The 26,194-nt window shown below is 49.6% G+C and overlaps 1 protein-coding gene across 3 annotated transcripts in view; it reads left to right on the top strand.

Moving 5' to 3' along the window:
- Positions 1-3,755, top strand: part of FBLN1 (fibulin 1) — a 117,191-nt gene extending 113,436 nt beyond the window's left edge. For all 3 annotated transcript variants that reach the window (XM_077914115.1, XM_077914114.1, XM_077914118.1), the window contains one exon: positions 2,951-3,755. In XM_077914115.1, coding sequence (XP_077770241.1) covers positions 2,951-3,090 — 140 coding nt within the window. In that variant the 3' untranslated portion in view covers positions 3,091-3,755. The remainder of the gene's footprint in view (positions 1-2,950) is intronic.
- Positions 3,756-26,194: the final 22,439 nt, after the last annotated feature.

The raw sequence follows: 26,194 nt of genomic DNA, 5'->3' as shown, positions 1-26,194 counted from the left end.
TACTACTATTCCCTGTCCCCTCTCTGAGCCATGAGGATAGCCCATCATTTCCTTTACATACTTAACTTAGCGCCATGCTTGGCACACATATACATGCCTAGAAACATCTATGGGTCTGAACTGTTCATGCTATTCAAATGTGTGTGTAAAATTTTTTTATAACATTTCTATTTTACATATACATTCATAAGTACATTTTATCTTTTTATATAATCATAAATTTATATAAACATTTATATAACAGATATATTGCAGTTTATATAAATTTAAAATATATAATTACTAATTTTATATATAATACAATAATATTCATATATGTTAGGTTTTAATACATATATTTTAAAGATTTTAAATAAAATAAACAGCTTTTTGAGAGAGAGAACATATACTGGGACAGGGACAGAGGGAGAAGGAGAAGCAGACTCCTTGCTGAGCAGGGAGCCTGATGTGGAACTCGATCCCAGGACCCTGAGATCATGACCTGAGCTGAAGGCAGACCCGTAACCAACTGAGCCACGTAGGCGCCCCTAATATATTTTTAATAAGTATATTTACATATTTCATATTATGTAGTTATATATTTGGCATTACAATAATAACAAAGTTATTTAGAATATATATCATGCATTAATTATATGCTATATAAATATAATAATGATACATAGAAATAAATACACATCCAACCACAGCATGCAGACGTATACCCTCCACTCCACCGCTCCTCTGTCCTAAAATAGTTCTCAGGCTCCTGCAGCCTCTCACCTCTTCCTTGGAGACCCGGAAACTCCTCTGAGCACTGGAAGCAGAGTCATGGCCTCTGTCCCCAGGGTGGGTGAAGTCAGAAGGTGACCCAGGCCACTGAGTCTGGTGGGCACCACTGTGGGCCCCGGGCCAGGGGTGAGGAGAGGGTGACAAGAAGCAGGGAGGGGACACAGCAGGGGAGGCACTCCCCACGAGCTCCCCCCCTGCCATGACCCAGCCTGGATTCTGTGCCCAGAGCAGGGCAGGCGGGAGTGGCCGGGTCATGGGGGCCGCTGGCAGACGGAGGGCCACTGACAAGCCTGCGTCTTTAGCAGTGAGCTATAAAGATGTTCGAGGGCGTTCACCCAGGACAAAGCTACAATGTCACTGCCGGGCAGGGGCAGAGAAAGGGTGCTGACAGCCTGCACAATATCTCTCCATCAGAGCTAAAGCCCCTGTTTACTTAGAATAGCCTGGAATTCCACCCCTGCTGCTGGGCATTTCACTTTTGAAACATAAGCCCGGGGAGTGTAAGGGGTGGGGGGGATGGCACACCCAAATTCCCCTTCTGAGCGTGAACTCGGTGTTTCTAACCGGGACCCCGCGCTGGTGGGGAAGGGCCTTCGTGAGCGGGGGACTCCCCAAGCCCATGACGCAGCAGAGGCGGGCCCCCGGGCCTGGCTGCACTGCCCCGCACGGGGTTCCTGGGTTCCGGGGTTCCTGGGTTCCTGGGTTCCTGGGTTCCGGGGTCGGTGGCAGGGATGTCGGTAGAAACCAGCCTGGAGTTTGCTGCAGCAAACCATCTGTGGTGATCTCTCGGCACATGGTTGTGGAGCTACAGGCCCCAAGCCTGCTCTTTGCCAGCACCGTGCAGTGGCGCAGCCGGACAAGGGCCACTGGGCCACTCTTCCCACCCTCGCCTTCAGTGATGTCACCTCAGGAGCTTAAGATCAGCCCAAGAGCCACCCCCTACATCACATGACCCTGGGCAGGCCCTAATATCAGAGCAGGTGGGATGGAGAAAGGACTCTGGACATCATTCCTCCCTAAACCTTAGCAGCTTCTTTGCCCACTCACTAGGGATCAGCCAACCTGCAGACTTGGCTTGCGTTGCTTCCTCTGCAGGAGGGGGACCCCCTCCTCCAAGAAGCCTTCCCTGACTCCCTCAGACTCCTCAGCTCTCCTCCACTCTCCCCTGCTGGACTTCTATCAGAACACTGCCCCTACTTAGCTCCTCCGTGGGCTTTAAGCCAGGATTCTGTGATTTTCTCTGTATCGCTGAGAACGCCTCGTGGTGCCTACGGAGGAATGCACGAACGCACGTGGAGGTGAAGAGCTGAGCCCTCGGTCTGGCGGGGAGGTGGCCCTGCACACCCAGAGCTCATACCTGGGGCGGATGCTGTGCTAGGCCGTCTGGATCGGGCAGTGCACAAGGATGGGGTCACATGGTACCGTCTGCTCGCTGAGAAATCAGGTCCAGAAAGGGCAGCAGTGCGTGCACAGTCCAGCCGGGGTAATACCCACCCCAGGAGATGGATTGTGCCGGTGCCCTGAACTCTGAGCCCTGGTGGAGGAGGCTGCCAGTCCTGGCCTTTGTGTGGTCCCTCCACTGCCGCAGAACCCCCTGCCTCCCCAGCAGCTACACACATTGGTTTCTGCTTCCCCGGAACCAATACCTGTCTCCCCTCCAGCACCTGACCTCCTGCCCATCACCCTGGCCAGGCTCCACTGCTCAGGCTGGACCTGCTCTGAGGCTCTGTTGGCAGAGCCACCTCTTGCTCATCTGTTAAAATGAGCTCAGGTGTCACCCGCCACAGAGGCATGGACCGTGAGGGGTTCAGGGGTATGTGCGGTGGGGACAGCTGTGCTTGGATAAAGGGCTTCCAGGACCCCACTGTGATCTTCAATATCACAGGAGAGAGGATCATGTCTGCTTTGCTTCTTCCCAAGGGTCAGGACTGGGACAGTGGGTAGGGAAGAGGGGGACAGGCGTCTACTGGGCATCCACGCCACACCAGACCCATTTCTAGGCTCTTTCAAATCCTCTGTCAGGTAGATGGCCAGGGTGAGCTCACTATCATTTGTCCCTGGAGGTGGAAGCAGAGCCCCAGGGCGACCCCTGGGAGGTAGATGCCATGCAGGGGACTCAAACAGTTGGCTCCGCGTGGGAATGTGATGAGGTCTGAGACGCCTTCTCTTCTCTCCCCAGGTATTGTGCGCCAAGTACGGCCCATCGTGGGTCCGTTTCATGCTGTCCTGAAGCTGGAGATGAACTACGTGGTCGGGGGTGTGGTATCCCACCGAAACGTTGTCAACGTCCACATCTTTGTCTCCGAGTACTGGTTCTGAGGGCCCATCCGTGGTGCAGCCACACCTGTGCCTCCAGGCCAAGTCATTGCTACAACAACTATGCCTGTCCCTCTTGACGTTTCTCAACTTAACATATTTGTTTGTAGCGTTAGGCCAACATGTATTAAGCTGGGCCAGATGAATAAGTTCGTCTGATATATTTAAATAATGAGTCCAATTACTCAACTGTTTGTTGAAAACATTGCTGTTTTTTTTTACGCCAAGGTTAACATTTGCTCTCCTTCTCTGCCCATGGGCTGGGGTGTTGCAAGGGACCAAGGAAAGAAAGACATTTTTCGGGGGGCAGCCAGTCCAGATGCCAAGAGAAATGCGTTTCTTGCACTGACTGTATGAAATTTGACATTTGGTACTTTTTTTTTTTTTTTTTTGCCAGTTGGTTGTTGTATGTCCAGTAACATGGCTGTTGTCAGGTAGCAGGTATGACCAGTTCTGCCCAGAAGCAGCATGACACAATGCCTTTGGGGAACACTTAGAAGGTGCATTACAGTTCTCTGGAAGCAGAAAGAAATTCCTTAGGAAAGACACAGCCTGTTGGGTTTGTGTGTGGATTCTGCGTGGTCACCAAGAGAGTGGCTGGGTTTTCTCTGCACCCTGCATCCATCTTTTCTTATCAGAGTGGGAAAATAAACAGTTTTGTGATTTTCCTCTCCGCCTGTGCATAAGAGTCTTTCAAGAATGGGGCTCTCCACTAGCACAGCACCTGGGAACGACCCCTCCTCCCTCCTGGGGGGATCCTGGGGTGGGGCCTGGCATGTGTATAGGAATAGCTTCCTACCCATGTCATTTCTGATGCTGCTGCGCCCACCCTCCAAGAAGTGTGGTTCAGGCCCACTCCACGCCCCGCATCCAGCCCTGCTAGGCAAGGCCTAGAGCTATGGCTCCTGAGAGTATTCCTTATGGGATTCTGGTCCCCTCTAGAAATCCCTGGGGAGAAATAATGATTCTCTTCAGCAGGAAGCAGGGACCACCCGTGCACAGTGAGTCCCCAGGCACTTGGCAGGCAGTACTTCACTTATAGCTCCCGGAACCCCCGTGAGGTGGGCGTGATCATACACAATTTTGAGATGAGCAAACAGGGCTCAGAGAGGAACTCAGCTGCCCAAGTCACACAGCCTTTTAGGGACAAGGGAGTCAAATTCAGTTTATCTGACGTCAAACTCCATTCCTCTGTGAAACCCTGCGTCAGAAGAGACACGGACAGGCTGGGTTTGTAGGGTGTCCCGACACCCTCAGCATTGGTGGTGGAGCCAGGAGCTCCCTGTGCTCGGAAACACACTGGCACCTACGAGGATTCAGCCCCAGGGCCCCTCACTTCCTTCCACACATGCCTCTCCTCCGGATCCTCCCAGGGTTTATCCCATCTTCTTAGGCATGAGCCCCACTTGTGGCTCAGAGCCCGTCTCCTCCCATGCTCCAGCTCATCTCCACTGCCTGGACCCTGGCAACAGCTGAGATCTCAGCCCCACACGGGATTTCACCCTTATTGGGATGTCAACATGGCTGGTGTTTGGATCATTCAAATGAGCACTACTCCAACTCTGCGGGATGTGGACTCTGGCCACCTACGGGAGCTCCCTGCGTGTCTGAGGCCACTCATTTGGGACACTGGTCTGTCAAAGCCACCCCTGGGCCAGCCAGGCACAAGACCTACTGGGGCCTGGGCACCTTGAAGTGGTGGAAAGGGGGAGAACAGGTATGGATGGGACTGGACGACCCAGGGAGCCATCTGAGCAGTTCTGGATGCCAGTGAATGGGGTTCTTGGTGGGGAAGAGGAGACCTGGGGTCTCATCACAGGGATGGAAGCCTCAGGATGATGGGCAGGAAGTGAGAAGGCTACTTGGGGTTCTGGTTTCCTGCTTGCAATTTGGGGACATGTGTGCGGGAGCCAGGCCGTTGCGGGGCCCTGGCAGAGGGAGGTGTCTGGGCTCCCCAAGGCCTGCCTGGGGCAGGGCGGGAGGACAAAGCAAGGACCCCTGGAAGAGGCCTTCTCACTCTCTTTATGGGTGGAGGGCAAGCGCAGAGGGCAGGGAGCTGCTGGGTGGGGACGGAGGGGGAGAGAGCGAGCTGGGCCCTGCCCTGCCTGACTTGGGAAGCCAGAGAGGCTGGGGGCGGGGGGGAATGTCACCTAGGCCGCAGCGCGGGTCCCTGCTGTCGCCCAGCCTCGCTTTCTGCACCTGCCAGGTGGAGGCCACGATCTCAGCCCACCTGCTGGGCCCTTGAGGGCAGTGCTGGAGGCCGGAGCACGTGAGGGCGCGGCACCTGTCAGGTGCCAGGTACCTGCGCACGACCGTAATTCACTCACTGTTCAAAGGCATGATGATGATGATGATGATGATGATGGCGATGATGGTGGTGGTGGTGGTGGTGGTAGCGATGCCGCTGTCAACCAGGCCATACAGGTGCTCTTGACCATGCATGAAAGATTCGGGAGACAGTTGTGTAGATTACACACCAGCCCAGTTTTCCAAATTCAATGTCACGCTCCGGCTTGGGCACCTGATGGACCCATAAGTATCCAACCCATTATTCCTGCAAAGTAATTACTGCCAGGGCCCAGCTTCCCCCGCATTAAGGGACCAGCTAATGGGGACCGGCAGTGCCTCTGGGCCCCAGGCTGCAACAATCCCTTTTTAATTGCGGCCTCAGAACAAAATAATTGAGGGGAATCACTAAAAGAAAAGCAAATTTATAAGCAGGGTGAGAAGGCAAACACTCACAGACACCAGACCAAATCATTTTTGCTGATTTGGTAGTAGAAGAAAGTTGGAGGGAAGATTCCAGAAGGTCTGTGCTTGACTCTTCTACCGAGAAGCTGTGTCTGTTTTGAATGAAGGAAACCTACACCCATGTTCAGAAGAGCACTGCAGCCTTGTGGCAGGACTGCCTGGGTCACTGGGCATCCCGGAGGGACCAGGGTTAGGAATGGCCGGGCCCAAGGAAGTAAGCCAGCTTTCCTAGGTCCTAGCAAGGTTCTCCAGTTTGTTCAGGTGTGAAAAACGCGTGCATGCACACACATTTCATCCTCAGTCCCTCTGCCAGGCCAGCTCAGGGCCATCTTCTCCCAAGAAGACACCGGTCTCATCCCCTGGGATGATCCTCCACTCACCTCACATCACTCCGGAATTCACAGTGTGACTGCCTGTCCTGAGCTCGATATACCAGCCTGTAGCCACAACTCCAGTAGCCCCAACATACTGGATCTGTGACTTGACTTTCTAAAAATTTGCTATTGTAGAATTTTTAAAAATGCATTAAAGTACAGCGAAGAGGGAATCCCTGGGTGGCTCAGCGGTTTAGCACCTGCCTTCGGCCCAGGGTGTGATCCTAGAGTCCTGGGATTGAGTCCTGCATTGGGCCCCCTGCATGGAGCCTGCTTCTCCCTCTGCCTGGGTCTCTGCCTCTCTCTCTCTCTCTCTCCCTCATTAATAAATAAATAAAATCTTTAGAAGAAAAAGAAGTATAGCGAAGAGTCTACAAAACCTCTCGTACCCATCACCCCGCTTCAGCAATTACCAACTTTGCGCCTCTTTCATTTCTCCCCTCTTTTGCCTCCTTTTGTTTAACAGGAGTAATTTTTTTCAACAAAATTTATTTTTTAAAAGTTTTAGATTCATAGAAAAGTTGTGAAGATAGTACAGAGTTCGCATACAGCTCGGCCCCCAGTTTCTCCAATGTGTAGTCTACATTAGTCTGGTGCACTTGTCATAATTAATGAACCCATACTGACACATCGTTGTTGACTAAAACATACACTTTGTCCTGGTTCCCTTGGTTTGTGCCCAACGTCCTCTTGTTGTTCCAGGACCCCATCTGGGATCCCACATTGTATTCAGTCATCATGTCTCCTTAGCTCGTCTGGGCTGTGGCAATTGCTCAGACTTTCCCTGTTTTTTGATGACCTTGGCGGTTTTGAGGAGTACTGGGCAGATATTTTGTAGGTTGTTCCTGACCTGGGATTTGTCTGATGGTTTTCTCACGGTTAGACTGGGTTATGGGTTTGGGATGACCACAGAGGGGAGGTGCCCTTCCCAGCCCAACCTATCCAGTCCTGTGCCATCAACATGCCCAATCATTGTCAATGTTGACCTTCATCATCAGGGGAGGTGTGTTTGTCAGACTTCTTCACTGTAAAGTCACTTTGTCCCCGTCTATGCTGTCCTCTCTGGGACGAAGTCGCTATGCACAGCCCACCCTTGAGGGATGAGGGATTATTCTCCACCACCTTGAGGGCAAAGTGCAGCAGTATTTTAAAGCAAGTCCCAGACATCGCGTCACTTCACATTTAAATACTTTCTTACTATACTCTTCCAATGATAAGGGCTTTTAAAAATATGACTACCATACCTGTTACACCAAACCATCATAACGATGATTCCTTAATTATTTTTAATAAGTGGCTTATGGTATTTTTAATTCAACTCAACAAGCACTTAGCAAGATGTACAGAATAACCCTGCTGGGGCTGGGGAGCGAGGCAGAGGTGGAGAGGATACAAAGATAAAAAAGACCTGATCCCTGTGATGGGAAGATTGGGAGCAAAATAACAGGCAACTGTTTTCCGTAACAAAAGGAACTTTTCATTTACCAAAGATTCACCTTGGGCCTATTCTACAAAACCAGCCTCCCCCTTGTATTTCACAAAAAAATGGGCTTGCCCCAATTTATTCTCCAAACCTCAGCCCAGACATGTCTCCAGGACCTGAGGCTCCTCCTGGGTCCCCACCACCCGGAGCACAGACTTCCCTTCACACAACATGTGTTTCATGTATCCCCAAGAGCCCCAGGACTGCCTCACCTGGAGTCCCAGACGTCGTCGTCACAAGCTTCCAGGCAGGGCTCTGGCCACTGAGAGTTCAGTGACAGAAACAAGCATCCAGAGTGACAGCAAGTGGCGCAGAAGATGAAGCAGGGCTGCATTCCATTTGGGGCACTCAGCTATGGTTCACGGTGCCACTATAAGTTCCATTTAATTATTAAACATCATGGGGCACTTGCAGGTTTTGGCAAATGACAACAAGTGGTCCATTTTAAACACAGCTGGTTTGGGATCCCTGGGTGGCGCAGCAGTTTAGCGCCTGCCTTTGGCCCGGGGCGCGATCCTGGAGACCCGGGATCGAATCCCACATCGGGCTCCAGGTGCATGGAGCCTGCTTCTCCCTCTGCCTGTGTCTCTGCCTCTCTCTCTCTGTGTGACTATCATAAATAAATAAAAATTTAAAAATAAATAAATAAATAAAAATAAACACAGCCGGTTTATGAACATTTGTGGCAGCTCCTGCATGAATTGGTGTCATTGAAGTAATGGTACTTTCATTACGTATGAAATTATGTGTGGGAGGGACGCCTGGGTGGCTCAGCGGTTGAGCGTCTGCCTTTGGCTCAGGTCGTGACCCCAGGGTCCTGGGATCGAGTCCCACTTCGAGCTCCCCACAGGGAGCCTGTTTCTCCCTCTGCCTGTGTCTCTGCCTCTCTCCATGTGTCTCTCACAAATAAATAAATACAATCTTTAAAGAAAGTAAAATAAAATGAAGTGTGGGAAAGTGTCAACAGTAGAAGTCAAAGTGAAGTCATTATTTTGGATCATTAAAACCTCCTGCTATTGGTCTCCCTGCAGATAAATGTCACCTTGGCTTGTTCCCGTTGATTTTCTGCAGGGACTTGGGGTCCAGTGCTACTGCTCTCTGAGCAGTCTTCCGGATGGTGTATTTGTCACTCCATGCAATAAGTGCAGGTCTCTTGCTCGCTGGAACCAGTCGGTGAGCCATCCCCGACACTCGTACTCCGAATGCCTGACCTCCAGGTCCTTCTGCTCCCTGCTAACTTGCTCCTTTAGAGCAGAGCACACTGGATCCCAGGGCCTCTGCTTTGTTTGCAAGAGCCTGAGCTGCCTGGCCCCTTTCCTTCATCTATTCTGTTTAGTTCATTCATTCATTCATTCATTCGGTGAATCACCTCACTTCCCCCCCTCCCATTGGTGAGTCATTTCACTTGAGTCTCCCAGGGCCTCCCCACAGCTGTCGGGCTATTCTTCCAAAACCCAGATCGAATGGAGCTCCTTCAGGGGCTCCCACACTGACCCCATAGTGGGGCTACGGGACCCTCCACACTGGCCTCCTCTTACTCCCCACGGTTCCCCTCACCTACTCTATGCCGGGCCCAGACACAGAGCTTGTTCACATACAGATCCCTCCACTGAAATAATATCCTTTCCACCTTCCCTGCCTGGTGAACTTCTCCTGACCTTTACAAGACTCAGCATAAAGTGCCAACCATTTTAGGTCTATATCCAGAAGGACTGAACGCAGAGACTGGAGCAGATATTTGTACATACATGTTCGAAGCAGCATTGTTCACAACAACCAAAGATGGAGACAGCCCAAGAGTCTATCAACAGATGAGCGCATAAACAAAACGTGGTCTATCCATACAATGGAATATGATTCATCCATAAAAAAGAAGGAAATAAGCCAGACACAGAAGGACAACTACTGCATGGTTCTGCGTCTATGAGGTAGGTATCTAGAGAAGGCAAATTACATAAACACAAAAAGTCAAACAGAGGTTTCCAGGGGCTGAAGGGATGTTTTAAGGAGTCAGTCTTCAATGGGGAGGTGAAAAACTTTGAGGTGTAGAAGGTATAGGGTTGCCATTGTGAATGTATTGGGTATGTATTGAATGACGAAGATGATAACTGCTGCGCTATGTGTATGTTACCATACATTTTTTAAAGATTTTATATTTATTTGAGAAAGAGAGAGAGAGAGCAAGAGAGAGAGCACAGAGGGAGAAGGAGAAGCAGACTCCCCATTGAGCATTGAGCCCAATGCAGGGCTTGATCCCAGGACCCCGAGATCATGACCTGAGCTGAAGGCATATGCTTAACCAACTGAGCCACTCAGGTGCCCCTTACCATAATTTTCAAAAGATTTTTTAAAGCAATCTCTATATTCAAAGTGGGGCTCGAACTCAACCCCAAGAGCAAGAGTTGGACGCTCTTCCAACTGAGTCAGCCTGGTGCCCCTAATTTTTTTAAAACTCTAAAAAAGAAATGCCAGTTACTCTGAGACCCCTCCCTTCATTTCCCAGATGTGATCGGTTCTTTCCTTCTCTGTGCTTTTGGAATCTTCCCGTAGGATTTGCTCCCTGACCTGTTCTTTAAATGTCCATTCCTGGGCCAGGCCCTGGCTGGAGAACGAGCACTCGGAGTGAGGAGCTCATCTTTGTGCTGGGTTTCCCCTGGCACAGTGTCGGGCACAGAATGGGCTCTCAGTACAGGTTTGTTGGATGGGAAATTTAAAACCATGCTGTGGATTGAATTGGTCCTACCCACCCCCCAAATTCTTATGTTAAACCTTAACCTCCAGGGTGACTCTTTGAAGATGGGGCCTTGATGGGAGTGATTCGGGGTAATCAGGGTGAGGCCCTGCCCTGATAGGGTCACCGTCCTCATAGGAAGAAGAAGAGACACCAGAGATCTCATATGGACATCACGTGCTTGTTTGCAAGCCAGAAGCGAGCCTCCCCAGGAACCGAGTTTCTCAGCACCTTGCGAGGTCTTGAACTTCCAGCCTCCAGAACTGCGAGGAATGAACGAATGTTAAAGCCTCTGTCTGCAGTATTTGTTATGGCAGCCACACCATGACACGCCCCAAACACGCAAGAACGGCGGTGATGCTCACACACACAGGCCCCTCAAGGCGTCTGATGACCCGTGACAGCGCCACGGCGTGGGAGTTATAGAAGGGGCCATCTCTGGGGGGCTTCCTGGTGTCTCAAGAATCGAGATGTTCTAGAGTCTCACGGCTAGAGTTCTTTCTGATATCCAACCTAAATCAGCCCCTTCTCACCCTCCTCTTTGCCCCCATACCGTAACCTCAGCCTTGCCAGAAAAGAGTCCATTCGTTGGAAAGGCCAACACCCACGAGTGCAAGAACCAGCCTCCTCCCATCTGCCCCACACCAGGCCTGAGGCACTGGTCTTGCCACCAGCATCCTTTGAGCACTCTATCGATGGTCCTCCCTGTAGTGAAGCCTGTGTCGGCAGGTGGGGGTCGGCGAAGACCAGGTCTCAAGGCAGCTTCCTCCACCTGCCCCGCCCCCCAGCCTCCGACCTCCAGCCTCGACGAGGACCGCCTTGTCCCCGTCCAATTCCACATTTGCCAGATAGTGTCAACACTGCCAACTTTGGGGGGGAAAGTAGTGATAATGATTTTTTTTAAAGCACTAGGTACCTCTGTAACTACAGTTTAGGTTTTTAAGATGATAAATACATGGCTAGCCAGGGCTGACCCCAAAGTAGTCGATGTTACTTTAACTGCGGCCGGCCATATGGGATTTAGAAATTAGAAAGGAATGTTTTCCACTCTGCAGAGTGGAAACACTCTCATCCCACGGCCTATCTTGACAACTTGATGGTAGCTCTTCTCGACCCAGCCTAGATAATTGCATAATTAATTGTGTGCAGGTAACTCACCCAGAGAAGGTGGTTATTAGGAGCAAGGAGCCCGATACCCACTCCCCTGGAAAGTCGCCAGGCTCGCCTCTGCGCCAGATCCTCGGTGTGAAGGAGCCACCCGTCGGCGTGCAGGGTCTGCCGCACGTTGATCACAGGACAGCTGGACCTGGAGCCCAGTGGCCCTCGCCGCTGCCTGTTGGTTCTGTTGGGTCAAGTCTGAGGCCGTGCTCTGGAATCAAGGCTCTGCTAGGGTAGTTGCAGTGAAGCTAAAAGGAGTCAAAAGCTTCCCTTGGGGCTTTGGCCATTCTCCCGTTAGGTTCCTGAGATACTTCTGGAAAGCCAGCCTCTACTCCCCCCACCACCACCCCCATCGCCCACATAGATCAGGGTCTGATGCACCTGCGCCTGGGCTGGTTCCCTGAGTCCTGGCCATAGTCGTGATGCTGGGGAAGGGCTGCAGCCCTACCCCCGGGGTCCCCTGGCCTTCAGGGAGCCAGGCCACGGTTCAGGGGGCTGTCACAGGAGCAGGTGTGCCCCGACGGGGGCCCTGGCACCGCTGGATCAAATGTTTTGGCTCCTGGAGGCAAAGAACTGGCCCCTAAACCAGCCTCGGTTATTTAAGTGAACCCCATCGCCACCACCGCCACCACCGTTCCTGGCCTCTGGTGCCTCATCTGCCAGGCACACATTTCCAAGGGCCTCTCCCCACTTTCCTGTTCCACCGACGGGGCAGATGCAGCCGCTGGTGCTGGAGCCCCGGGAGTGGCGGGGGAAGGGGGCAGCCCAGGGCTGGCGTCCAGGAGGTGGTGGAATAATTCTGTTGTGCCGTCACCCTGCAGACCTCCACCTGCCTCCCTTCACAGGGAACTCAGGACTAAGTACGTGGTGTCCGTATACGGTCAGCTGGACCACTTGCCTGTAAGCCTGGGATAAGCTTAGCATAGATGACAGGAGCACGCTGTGGGGAAGCCCGAAGCCCCCCTCCATGCCTCTCTCTCCCCCACACGGCTTCAGGGACCTAGAACCTGCCCAGGAGCCCTGGCTTTGGACAAGGCTGTTAGGAAGGACAGGGGTGGGAGGGGAGGAGAGACAGGAGACAGGCACGCAGAGCTCTGGGCGTTGAATTAGGGCCAAGGAAGAGGGGGTCACCTGGAGGGTGGGACCCAGAAACTATGGAAATGTCACAGGGCAAACGTGGCCGTCTAACGGCCTGCGAACAGACCTCTCGGGAGGTCCAAGGGCCAAGGTCCTAAATGGGACATTGAAGCAGTTATCAGAGCTTAACTCTAATGGTGACATCGGCCAACAACTTTGACCCTGACATTGTTTTATTGCATGAAATCCTCTGTCTCGGCGCTGAGTCCCACCCCTGGCCACCCTGCCCCAGGTCACCAGTATCAGGGATCATTCCCAAGAGGTGAAAGCCTACCGTGCCTTACCTGTGGGCAAAGGCAGATAGATTCCAGAAGACACTCTCCTGAACATGCTTTCCTCTCTGACTAGTACACTGCTGTGCACACAGCAGGTGCTTCATTCTTGCCCTAGAGAGCAGAGCCTGCTTGCCCCCCGCGAGAAGAGTTTGCATTTATACAAAAAAAAAAAAATGATTTCCAGGTACCTGGTGGCTCAGTGGCTGAGCGTCTGCCTTCAGCTCAGGGCATGATCCCGGGGTTGGGGATCGAGTCCTGCATCGGGCTCCCCACAGGGAGCCTGCTTCTCCCTCTGCCTGTGTCTCTGCCTCTCTCTGTGTCTCTCAGGAATAAATAAATAAAATCTTAAAAAAAAAAAAAAAAAGAAGAAGAAGAAGACAGATGCAGCTGGAGGTGAGGCCTGGCGAGGTAGTTCATGCGCCCCGGGGCCCGGCTCCCTGGGGTGGTCAGGGGGAGGCAGGGTGCTGGTGGCAGGAGACCCCCATGCAGAGCTCTGGGATGGAAGCCACCTGGTGTTCACAGAGTCTGTTTCCAACAGATCCTGGAAAATAAAAGGCACTTCCGAGTGGACCAGGATGGCTTTCTTTAGAGAAATACCACCAGCTTGACACCTGCCACCTCCAGGCAGCACCAGTATTACCACCTGGTAATGGAGGGCCTAGCTGAGCCTGAGAAGTTCAGTCCCCCCCACCCCCCAGAGCATAGCACTTCCTTCCCAGGGCCCTCCTCTGCTCCTGCCACTGCGGACAGACACCCAGGGGACACCACCTTCCATCTCAGCTCTGATGAACTTTGTGGCGACGATCTTCCCTCCTTACCAACTACATTCAGTTCCGTTGAATAAAAATCCATTGAGTGTTTACTGTGTTCCAATTTCCTAAGATAAAAACAATAGCACAATAACGACCGAGCCAAAGGCATAGACACAGGCCCCAGGACAGGCTCCTTCCCGCAGGGGCGGCTCCTGTGCTAAATGGGCTGGAAGAGGGTCCTTTCCTCTCTTGTCCCTGGGGGGCCACGCCCGGCGTCTAGCACTCTTCTCCAGCTCAGGTCAAGAGCCTCCTCCTTTCTTCATGTGCGTCAACGTTTTCATCTGAATGGCGGGTCCCATCATTGCTGCTTTGCAAGGCTTGGGGGAGAAGGAAGCAACGCGGTCAGTGCAAACCACGGCGCCCGGCACCCAGCCAGGCAGAGGAGCTCAGAGAAGACCTGTTGGTTCTTCTCTGTCCCTGAACACTCATTTTTATGGGCTCTCGGTAAATGTCACTTCTGCACCATAATTTTTTTTAATGTTAAGCAGATCTTGACGGCATGTCTTCACTAATACAGATGCGGAGCCAAGCCCAGCGGCAGAGGGAACTAGTGACAGTGGCCCACAGGAGATGGTGTGGGGGTCTTTTGGACTCAGAAGAAGCCAGTTTCTGTAATTGTCCGTTGCAACTTACTGGACTAAGTTTCATTTTCATCACTTTTATTGTGTCAGTTTCCTTCTATGTGCCAGGGTGTTTCAGAAGAAACTCATTTCAATTTCACAAATATTTAGAGAAATAAATTCTCAAAGAAATCGCCAATGAATCGGACATAATTTAACTCCACTGACTTTACTAATAAAAGCACTGTTTGCTTTCAGAATCCTGAGAATCAATACATCCCTTTCTGCTTTGGCCAAAGCAGCTCAAAGGGAAGCTCAAGTCTAAATTCAATATCCAATTGAATAATATCTTCTCTGACATTTATTTTATTTTTATTTTTTTAAGATTTTATTTATTTATTCGTGAGAGACAGAGAGAGAGAGGAGCCGAGACACAGGCAGAGAGAGAAGCAGGCTCCATGCAGGGAGCCCGATGCAGGACTCGATCCCAGGACTCCAGGACCACGCCCTGGGCCAAAGGCAGGCACTAAACTGCCGAGCCATCCAGGGATCCCCTCTGACATTTAAAATTTAATTTAGGGGATTCCTGGATGGCTCTGCGGTTTGGCGCCTGCCTTTTTGGCCCAGGGTGCGATCCTGGGGTCCTGAGATCAAGTCCCGCGTCGGGCTCCCGGCATGGAGCCTGCTTCTCCCTCTGCCTGTGTCTCTGCCTCTCTCTTTCTCTCTCTATATCTATCATGAATAAATAAATAAATAAATAAATAAATAAATAAATAAATAAATCTTTAAAAAAATAAAATAAAATTTAATTTAACCTCTTGCCTTGTTTCTGATTTCCATTATCTTACTCTATACTGTTCTAAAGCATGTTTTTTTAAAGGAAATAATCTCATATCCTTTTTCATTTATTTTAGAGGCGGGGAGTGAGCAGGGGGCAGGGCAGAGGCAGAGGGAGACGGAGAACCTCAAGCAGACTCCCCACTGAGCACGGAGCCCGACTCAGGGCTCAACTCCAGGACCCTGAGACCATACCCTGAGCCATAACCAAGAGCCAAACACTTAACCAACTGAGCTGCCCAGGCACTTCTCATATCCTTTTTTAAGAAGAGGCACAAATTATTATTTTGTAAAAGGTGAAGAGAATATTAGGATAGAAATCACCTGATACCAGAGCCAAACGATAGAAGCAACCTGCATGTCCATCAGTGGCTGAACAGATAAAAACCATAGGGTCCATCCACACAATGGAATATCATTCGGCCTAAAAAAGAAGGCGATCCCGACTCCTGCTACAACGTGGCTGCACCTTGAAGACACTTGGCTCCGTGCAGCCAGCCAGCCACAAGAGGACACGGACTGTGTGATTCCCCTTACCCGGAGGACCTGGAGAAGCCACGTTCGTAGAAATAGGCAGTACAGTGGGGGGTGCCAGGGGACGAGGAAGGGCTTAATGGGAGCAGTTTCCATTTGGAAGGAGGAAAAAGTTCTGGAGGTGGATGGCGGTGATGGTTGTGCACAGTATGAATGTCCTTAGCGCCCCCGAACCACGTGCACATAACAATGGCTCAAGTGGTAAATTTTATTTTATTTTATTTTTTATTTATTTTTTACTTTTTTAAAGATTTTATTTATTTATTCATGAGAGACAGAGAGAGAGAGAGAGGCAGAGACACGGGCAGAGGGAGAAGCAGGCTCCATGCAGGGAGCCCAACGCAGGACTCCATCTCGGGGCTCCAGGATCACGCCCTGGGCTGAAGGCAGGTGCTCAACCGCTCAACCGCTGAGCCACCCAGGCTGCCCTCAAGTGGTAAATTTTAAATTATGTAGATGTTCCGACTATTAAAAAAAAAAAGTTAGCAACAACACAAAAGAAATCACCTGAAAATGAACACTGTAAAATTTTTGTCTTCTAGAAAACGCCCTTGGCCAATCTCTGTCGTTTTATTCTCAGCAGAGGGATGATGTAGTAGCCTCTTCCCTTTGATGCACATGCCCTCACACCAGAGTTAATTGTGTTCTAGGGCTTCCCCACGGGTGTCAAGGTAGCACAGACACTGACGTGTGGCCACCATGGCATGGAAGATACCATCTCACTGGAGTGAGCTGAGCGAGATGAGATATACCAGGAGACCCTGTCCACCCCAACCTGGGTGACCAGGTACCTGCCCTGAGCAGACCCGCCTTGGCTGAGCAGTGGCACAGACGTGGTGGCCGGGCCCCAACGGTGGCACCACGGAGGTGGTGTCTCAGCCCCAGCACTTGCCAGCACGGTGTATCTTCCCTCCAGCCTCCAGGCGTGCACCCTGCTTCCCCATCATCCGTCCTATTGTATCATCAGCCAGGGTCGTGCTTGTCATCCCTCCGATTGGGGGAGGGAGGAGTCATCAGAATACGGGGCACCCAGAAGGAAGGGAGGAAGGGAGGAAGATGGGGTGGGGAGACCTAGTGCAGCTTTGCTGCTTTACCTGTGGCTGGGGACACACGGGGCCCAGAGAAACCCCTGGCCCACCTGGGACCCGCGGCACTGGCTGTCGACGTCGGGGCCCTCAAGCCAGTTGCTGAAGGTTGGCTGGTACCCTCGGGCCTGGTGGTGCCTCTGCCCGATTCGGTGGGTCTGATGGGCTGTCCCCTGAGCTGGAGGTGATGGTGGCCAATCTGAGAGAGGGACACAGTTTCCCTGGCAGGTGGCTCTAACCACGGCGATGAGAGCTCAGACCCCAACGGCAGATGGCCTGGGTCGGAGTCCTGGCTCCACGGTCGCCGCTGCCGAGCTGTGTGATGTGGGCGGGCGCGTTGCTAAACCTCTCTGAGGTTCACACAGGGACCACGACACAGGGCCCGCGACATGGGGCCCACGACTCCACCAGTGAAAGCTCCTAGCCTGGCACCTGACATGTAGCCTCCGCCCCAGCCCCTTCCCCACCCACAACCACTGAAAAGCACAGTCCTCTGTGGGTCCCAGGTCACACGCCTCCAGACCCCTCCTGCACCCTCCTCGTCTCCGAACTTCCCTCTGTCCATGAAGGGCAGCCTCTAAGGGACATTGATCACCGTCCCCTTCTCACAACTGCTCTGGGGGCGGCTCGCAGACCAGCAGGGCTGATTCCTCGGGGCTTGACTCAGGGCTTCTGGCCACCGCGTCTCTGCTGGACGGCAGGCCGCAGCCCAGGAAACAGGCAGAGATGATCACGAAGCCAACAAAGTATTAGGTAAACAGAGAGCGTCATTCGGTCCAAGACGGCTCAAGGCAAATCTGTAACTGAGCTACGCGCGCAGCACCCGGCGCGGCGTTGGGCACGCAGCTTGCAGAAATGCCAGCTCTCCTTCTAGCCCCTTCTTTCCTCCCAGAACACAAACGATCTGCTTTCCTTATGTAAGAATTGGCAACCCCGAGGCCAGGCGAGGCCAAGGCCCGACGGAAGCAGCAGGGAAGAACCACGAGCCTTATTGGATTTGCACAGTTTGTGACTTACGTCGACAGCGAGAGAAGACCAAGGGCCAGGTGACAACTCCAATGATAGGATGCCCTGGTGCGGGGAGCTGACTCTGCTCCAAGTGGTTTCCTAACCTGCAGCTGCATCCTGGGGCAGGGGAGTCTCCTTCCTCATCAGAGCTCGGGAGGGGCTGAGAAACTGGGTATCCCATTGCTTTACCAACGGTCTCATGACAGCCTCCCTGGTGGACAGGGAAGAGTGACAAAGGGCCCGGTGGCAGCTCCACCCCACAAGCCTTCCACACTCCTATGGTCCAGGAGGACCACAAGACCAAGACTCAGACCACCTCATTCATGTGCGTGCGTGTACTCTCTCTCAAAAAAAAAGAATAGGGGCACCTGGGTGCCTCAGTTAAGTGTCTGCCTTCAGCTCAGGTCATGATCCCAGGGTCCTGGGATTGAGCCCCACATCGGGCTCCCTGCTCAGTGGGGAGTCTGCTTCTCCTTTTGCCCCTGCCCCTCCCCACCATGCTCTCTCTTGCTCAAGCTCTCAAATAAATAAATAAAATATTTTTTAAAAAAAGAATGTTTATATTTGCATTCATACATCCATGTAATCACATCCCCCCCAAATATAGAACATTTCCAGTATCCAGAAAGCTCCCATGGCCCAGCACCGAGGTGACCACCGCCCTGACTCCTGCCGCAATTCAGCTGAGTCTTGGACTTCCATCTATATGGAATGATGTAAGATGTACTCTTCTGCATCCCAATTTTTTTTAATTCAATATATGCCTCGGACATCCATGTCGATCACAGTGTCGTATTCCACTATGTGAATAAACTATGATTTATTTATCACAGGGTTGCCATGTGCTTCCTCGTCCACGTCTATTAGTGGACACAGGCACCCATTTCTGATGGGTCTATGTTTAGGAGTGGAATTGCTGGTTCATAGTGTAGGCCAAGTTGGTGTACAAGTCACAGTACCGTATGAGAGGTTTGCTCATTCCACAGCCTCACCAACGCTAGAATCATCGGGCACCTTCATTTTAGCCGTTCTCAATGGCTGCATGCCTTCGAGTACTTTCTTAACCAATTCATATCTCTTTGTGGATTTAACTTGAATTTGTTTTTGTGATAGCTAATGAGGCTGAGCTTCTTTCATCGTGTTTCTGGTCACTTGAATATCCTCCTTAGTGAGAGACCTCCTTAAGTCTTCTCCCCAATTTTGATCAAGTTGCTGATCTGTTTTTTTAAGGATACCTAAAGGTTCCTTGTATATTCTAGATATGTCTTTTTCTGAACACATCTCCTAGCCTACAGCTTGTGTTCTCACTCACTTACTCTTAATGAACAGATGTTCTTCATTTTGATGAGGCCCAATCTATCATCAGCTGTTTTATGATTAATAGTTTTTATCTAAAAAAATAAAAAAAAATAGTTTTTATCTCCCATTGAAGAAATCTGTGCTTATCTGAAAGCCAAGACGATATTCCCCTATGTTTTCTTCTGGAAGCTTTACTGTTTTATCTTTCTCATTAGGACTATAGTCCATCTTGAATTTATGTTTGTGCATGCGAGGAGGTAGGGGTCAAGATCTGCTTCTCAGCATCATTTATCGATAAGAATAACCTTTCCTCCATTGTGTTGCTTAAGTACCTTATTGGGACATATTTGTGTGAGTCTGTTTCTAAACTCTAAATCTGATCCCATGGGTCTATGTCTATTCTAATCACAATATCCTACTGTTTAATTACCATCACTTAATTCTGATTGCTTTATAGTAGATCTCGTTGTCTAGGAGGGCATGTCTTCCACCTTTGTTCTTCCTCTTTAACATTGTCCCGCTTATTCAAGGTTTTTTTGCAATTCCATATAAATCAGTTTGTCAATATCCATTACAAAAACACTGATGGTGCTTTGATTGAGATTACACTGAATCTATAGGTCAATTTGGGAGACTGGACATCATAACGATACTGAACTTCCTGATCCATGAATGTGGTATATCTCACCATTTACTTAGGTCCTTCCTTAATCTCTCTTTAGAAATGTTTTGTAGTTTTCAGTGTGAACCTTGTGCATCCTTCAAAAGATTCATTCCTAAGTATTCTATATTTTCATGCTACTGTAAATTGCTTTTAGCTTCATTGTCTAGTCATTTGGTAGTATGCAGAAATAAACTAAATTTCCTATATTGACATTTTATTCAATGATCCTGCTAAATTCATTTATTGATTCTAACACTTTATAGATTCTTTTGGATTTTCCAGAACATAATTATGCCTTCTGGAAATAAAACCAGTTTTACTTTCTTCCTTTCTAATCCTGTATCTTTTTCCTTTTTTTTTTTTTTTTTTTTTTTTTTTTTGCCTTATTGGACTTCCATTACCATGTTGACCAGAAATGGTGATAGTGGGCAAGAGAAAAGTGCTTAGTAGTTTCATTTACATTAACCATAGAGATTTTTTTAAATGTTCTTTATCAGGTCAAGGAAATCTTTTTATTATTAATTGATGGATAGTTTATATCATGAATACATGTTGAATTTTATCAGACATTTTCCTGCATCAATGGGCATGATCATACTTTTTTGGTCCTTTATTCTATTACTATTACAAATTACACTGGTTGATTTTTCAAGTGTTAAACCAACCTTGCATTTCTAGAATAAACTCTACTTGGTCAAGAAGTATTTTCCTTTTAATGTATCTTTGGATTTGATTTTCTGAAGTTTTATGCATGATTTTTCATCTACATTCATGAGATATAAACCTATAAATTTCCTTTATTGTGATGTCCTTGTCAATTTTTTAAAAATTCAAAATTTTAAATTTAAATTCAATTAATTAACATATAGTGTATTATTGTTTCAGAGGTAGAGTTCAGTGATTCATCAGTTGCATATAATACCCAGTGCTCATTACATCATGTGCCCTCCTTAATGCCCATCACCCAGTTATCCCGCCCCCCACCCCCTGCCCTCCTGCAACCCTCAGTTTGTTTCCTAAAGTTAAGAGTCTCTTACAGTTTGTTCCCTCTCTGATTTTGTCTTATTTTTCCCTCTCTTCCCTTATGATCCTCTGTTTTTTTTCTTAAATTTCACATATGAGTGAGATCATAGGATAATTGTCTTTCTCTGACTGACTTATTTCACTCAGCCTAATACCCACGTCATTGCAAATGGTAAGATTTCATTTTTTTGATGGTCAAATAATATTCCATTGTACTTATATACCACATCTTCTTTATCTCTTCTCAACTTTTAATACTGGGGTTTTGCCGGTCTTAGAAAATGAGTTAGGAAATGTTCTTTTTCCTTGTTCTCTGCAAGAATTTGTGTAAGACTGTTATTATTTTTCCCTTATGTGTTTGGAAAATGACTAGGGGGGCCATCTGACTCAGGAGTTTCCTTTACGAGAAGGTTTTTCATTTTATTTGGTTATTTTAAACAATATAGGACTTTTCCATTTATTCTTGTATTACTTTTGCTAGGTTGTGGTTTTTAGAGACTATGTCCGTTTCTTCTAGGTTGTTCTTTGTATTGGCATAAAGTTGTTCATGATCTCCTGTTATCCCTTTTAAAATGTCGTTAGGTTCTGTAGTGATGGCCTTCTTTTATTTCCAATATTGAAGTGAAAAAATCTGGGGCTGTGCTTTCTGTTTTTTTTATGATGATTCTTGACAGGATTATCAATTTCATTCATCTCTTTGAACACATAGTTTGGTTTTGCTGTTTGTCCGTTGTACTTCTCTTCTTTAGTTTCCTGATGTCAACTCTTCTCTTGATTACTTTTGTCCTTCTATTTTCTTTCTTTTTTTCTGAAGATTTTATTTATTTATTCATGAGAGACACAGAGAGAGGCAGAGACACAGGCAAAGGGAGAAGCAGGGTCCCTGCAGGGAGCCTGATGTGGGACTCGATCCCTGGACCCCGGGATCACTCCCTGAGCCAAAGGCAGACACTCAACCACTGAGCCATCCAGGTGCCCCTATCGTTTCACTTTCTTTAGATTTAATTTACTGGATTTTCTTACTGTCATGAGGCAGAAGCTCAGATCATTGATTTTCAGCCTCCTTTTTTTTAGCTCACACACTTAAAACTAAAAATTCTCACCTAGGCACTTCTTCAGCGGCTTCTCACAAGTTTCAATATGTTTATTTTCATTGTCATTCAGTTCAAAGTATTTGCTAACTTCCATTGTGATGTTTCCTCTGGACTGTGAGTTATTCAGAAATGTGTTGCTTAATTTCCAAACACTTGGGGATTCTCCAATTATCTTTCTGTTATTAATTTCTTGTTTAATTGCTCTGTGGTCAGAGAATGCACAGAGAATGAAATGTGTGCTTTCAGCCCTTTGAAATCTGTTGAGACTTGCTCTAGGGCCCAGCATAGGGTCTATTTTGGTACATATTCTGAGACTCCATTTATCCCTTTCCTGGTGCCACAGATATCATGCATTTTAGCTCTTTATTGCTAAAGCTTATCATTGCTTTACGTAGTTAATATTACACTATATTTACCCTTTTCTTCATTGTTTCTTTCAGTCTGGTGCTTCCATCTGGGGTCAGCATGAAGGACTTCCTACGGGATTTCTTGTGTGTTGATTTCTTGGTAACTAATTCTCTCAGTTTTTGAAGACATTTTCCCATTAGCCTTCATTTCTGAAAAAATAACTTCTACAAAGGTTGGCAGCATTTTTTATTCTTTCAACAATTTAAAGATGTTATTCTATTGTCTCCTGGATTACGAAAATGTGAAATGCTTCACAGATGTGCATGTCACCCTTGGGGGCTGTGCCACCTTCCATGTGTCATTCCAATGTTAGCATAGGCACTGCCAAAACAAGCACATAACATGTTTTTTTTTCATAACATGGTTTTTAATACATTCATACTTGTCCTTAAAAAACAACAACAAAAAAAAACCAACAACAAAAAAACCCTTTCTTACCAGCTTCTCTGTTATTTCCCTCCAAAATAAGGAGCAGATAGTGTCTCCTACATCCTCTGGGTGTTTTTGATTTTGTTTTGGTTTTGGTGTGCATTTCTAAAAGGGCCCTAATAATGAATGCCCTCTTCCCTTACCTGGGTTCCGAGAAAGCTAAGAAGCAGTGTAGCAGTTGCAGCACGAAAGCCCTTTTATTTTGGACACAGAGGTCCCCTGTTGAGGATGAAGGCAGATTTTTGAAACAGGAACACTAGCTCCCAGTTGATGAGGGTCCCCCCTCCCGTGTGCCGGACACCACACCAGGCACATCCCACACCTTTTTCCAACCAACTCAGAGCCCCATTCTCTGAAGCAAGTGGCATTAGCTCCACCTGACAGGGAGGGGAGCCAAGTTCTAAGAATTAAGCAAAAATTCCTACCCAGCTGAGAAGTAAGCAAGGCAGGATTCAAATCTAGGCCCGTCACAACTGCACAGGGTTTTAAAAGTGATACAATTCTAAGGGTACCTGGGGGGGCTCAGTGGTTGAGCATCTGCCTCCGGCTCAGGTCGTGATCCCGGGATCCTGGGATCAAGTCCCATCTCCCTGTAGGGAGCCTGCTTCTCCCTCTACCTATGTCTCTGCCCCACTCTCTGTGTCTCTCCTGAATAAATAAATAAAAACTTTTTTTTTTTTAAGTGATACAGTTCCCAACTGCGTTCACCACACGGCAGGTTCACTAACCAGAGGAGAATATATTATATGTTCACATCTAAGGACTCACAGCAGCAAGCCCTCATCTACGCTGTTCACAGCACCCCAGTTCCATCAGCCTCTATTCCATTCCTCAGATGGTCCAAACCCCTTCCCACCTCGGAGTCCTTCATGCTGTTCCATCGGTTAGCATGCTTGTCCCGGCCTTCTCCATCCGGCACCCTCCGCTCTCAGGTCTCCCTTCCAACGTTCCTCTTCAAACTGTCCATTTTGACCCCTTTCCCAATTCAAAAAAAAAATCACTTCCCCTTTATAACCTTTCCTCATCTCCTCTCATTTCCTTCTTTCTTTTCTTTCTAGAACATGCCATACTTTGCAATCACATAATGAGCCTTCTTGTTATTTATGTCACCCTGTGATGTATATATGTTGCCTCTTTTAGACCACAAGCTCCTCACAGGCGTGGGCACATCTATTTTGCTCCTGGCCACCTCCCGGCCCCCAGCCCAGGACTTGGCACCGTGAGTGGCAGGCTCTCCTCCTCTCCCTCTGTCCTCCCTTCACACGCTCCTCGATCTCCTCCCGGGTGGGGGAGTGGTGGTGTGTGAGCCAGCTGCTGATCCTCTTCTCTTCCACCTCCCGAGTCTAGTGCAGACAAGCCAGGGAATTTTCTGGGAGCTGCGCAGAGGTGGCTGCCCGGCGTGACTGTACTGGCTGGATCGTCGCAGGGCTGCTGGCAGCTCGACCTGACAACATGTTTACCTGAGTCATCTTTGGCAAAGCTCGCCGGGCTCCAGGATGGAACATGCGAGTGAGCAACAGCTCTTGTGTGGCACGCCCACCCCTCTTCAAAGTCAGTAGAAGGAGGCGGGTGTGGGCGCCGGGTGGGGAGAAGCCTGGAGAGCACCAGGTTGAGGAGCTCATGTGCTAAGCGGGAAAGACGCTTCTCTTCTAAACCCTGTTTGGGGTGGGGAAAATGCTTTTGCCACTATTTTGTCCTATTTTCCTTGTACGAAGCCACATCTTCACAACTGGTTCCGGCTCCTTCAGAGCACGAGGATTGTACCTCTTTCTTCCACATCCCACCAAACAGCCCCTCCCCCGCCAGTGCCAGGCCCGGATCCCGGCCTGAGCACCCCTTGGTGAGGACGGTCGCCTGCGGGGCAGCAGGTGCTCGGGCCTCTCGGACACCTGCGGACACCAGCTCCCCTCCTGGCCGCTCGGATCCTGGCCTGAGCACAGCCCGGGGCCCCTGCATCTAGCGTGGAGGGGTCAACAGGGGCAGGAGAAAAAGAATCCGCCAACGGCCCTGATGGCCGAGAAAGCAATCGCTGCCGCTGTAGAAATGTACCAATTCAAGGCCGTGCCCCCCCCCGCCCCCCCGCAGACCCGCGGCCTTGCTGGCAGGACGGGGCCGGGCCGGGCTGTGTGTTGCCACCCGCGCCCCCTGGCACCGCGAGCGCCTCTGCACGCGCCCGGGCCACACGCATCTCGTGGGGAGGGAGCGAGGGGCCTCAGCGCCTCTGTGTATATGGGGAGGTCTCACCCCAGACTCTTTCCGGGGCCTGTTCGAAGTGGAACAAACCCTCAGACCTCTAACGAAACAGGATACCACGGATCGATGAAAACGCTGCAATAAGGCACGTTCGCCTCCGTAAGAGGTTTCCAGAAAGCCAGGCAGCGCCCGATCCGAGTGACCGCTGCACAGCCCCGCCGGGGATTACGGTCCACTTCCGTCTCCTGGCCACGGCCAACCCGAAAATCACCCCTTAAGAGAGATTGAAAGGTAAACTCACTTCAGCAAGACAGATTTGTGGCAATCGCATCACGGCTGCTGCGAGCTCGAGGCTCAGACTTTCTGGCAGGAGTCATACTTAGCGAGGGGAAAAATACAAATAAAAATAGCATGACTTGCGGCGGCCCTAACTGCCGTAGCAACAGTTTCTGGGCCCCCCTCCAGCAAACCCTGCACCCTTAAAAGATTCCTTTCTTCTCTCTCTCTCTCTCTTTTTATTTTGGGGATGCAGCATAGCTGCCAGAGCTGCATCCAGCAGAAGGCTCCACGTCTCCTTAGGGAGATACAGCGTGTGGCATTTGAAGTGGCTGCAAGCAAGCAACCTGCCACCGAAGTATAGAGACCCACAGCCACTTACCTGACAGCTGTTGGGCCTGGATGCGTCCCCTCAACTCTCTGAGTGTATTTCCTGGGGGATAACATGGAAGTACTCACACACACCTTGCGCCGTGGCTGCTCTGTGAGCAGTACCCAGCCTGGAGCCCAGTCCTACCTGAGAGCTGGCCGTCTTCACGAGCAATCAAGCCGCTGTTATTTCTCATGCGCACTTCCCCTTCCAACAACATATGTGGGTCTCAGCCACCAATTTCTTTTTTTTTTTAAGATTTTATTTATTTATTCATGAGCTACAGAGAAAGAGAGAGGCAGAGACACAGGCAGAGGGAGAAGCAGGCTCCATGCCGGGAGCCCGACGTGGGACTTGATCCCAGGTCTCCAGGATCACGCCCCGGGCTGCAGGCGGTGCTAAACTGCTGCACCACCGGGGCTGCCCTAGCCACCAATTTCTACTAAGAACCTGCTTGATGCTGGGCCAGAGGTGAAAATCATGACCTCAGAGGGTCTGTAAATGGCTCAGGCAAGGTCACAAAGCTGTGGTCAGATGCTGAGCTGAAATTAAAAGGCAGGATTTCTCTTGTTTTCTTTCTTTGTTGCTACACACACACACACACAC

This window comes from Canis aureus, chromosome 11 (genome assembly GCF_053574225.1).
Source record: "Canis aureus isolate CA01 chromosome 11, VMU_Caureus_v.1.0, whole genome shotgun sequence".
NCBI lineage: Eukaryota > Metazoa > Chordata > Mammalia > Carnivora > Canidae > Canis > Canis aureus.
This window is presented reverse-complemented; position numbering and strand designations above follow the sequence as displayed.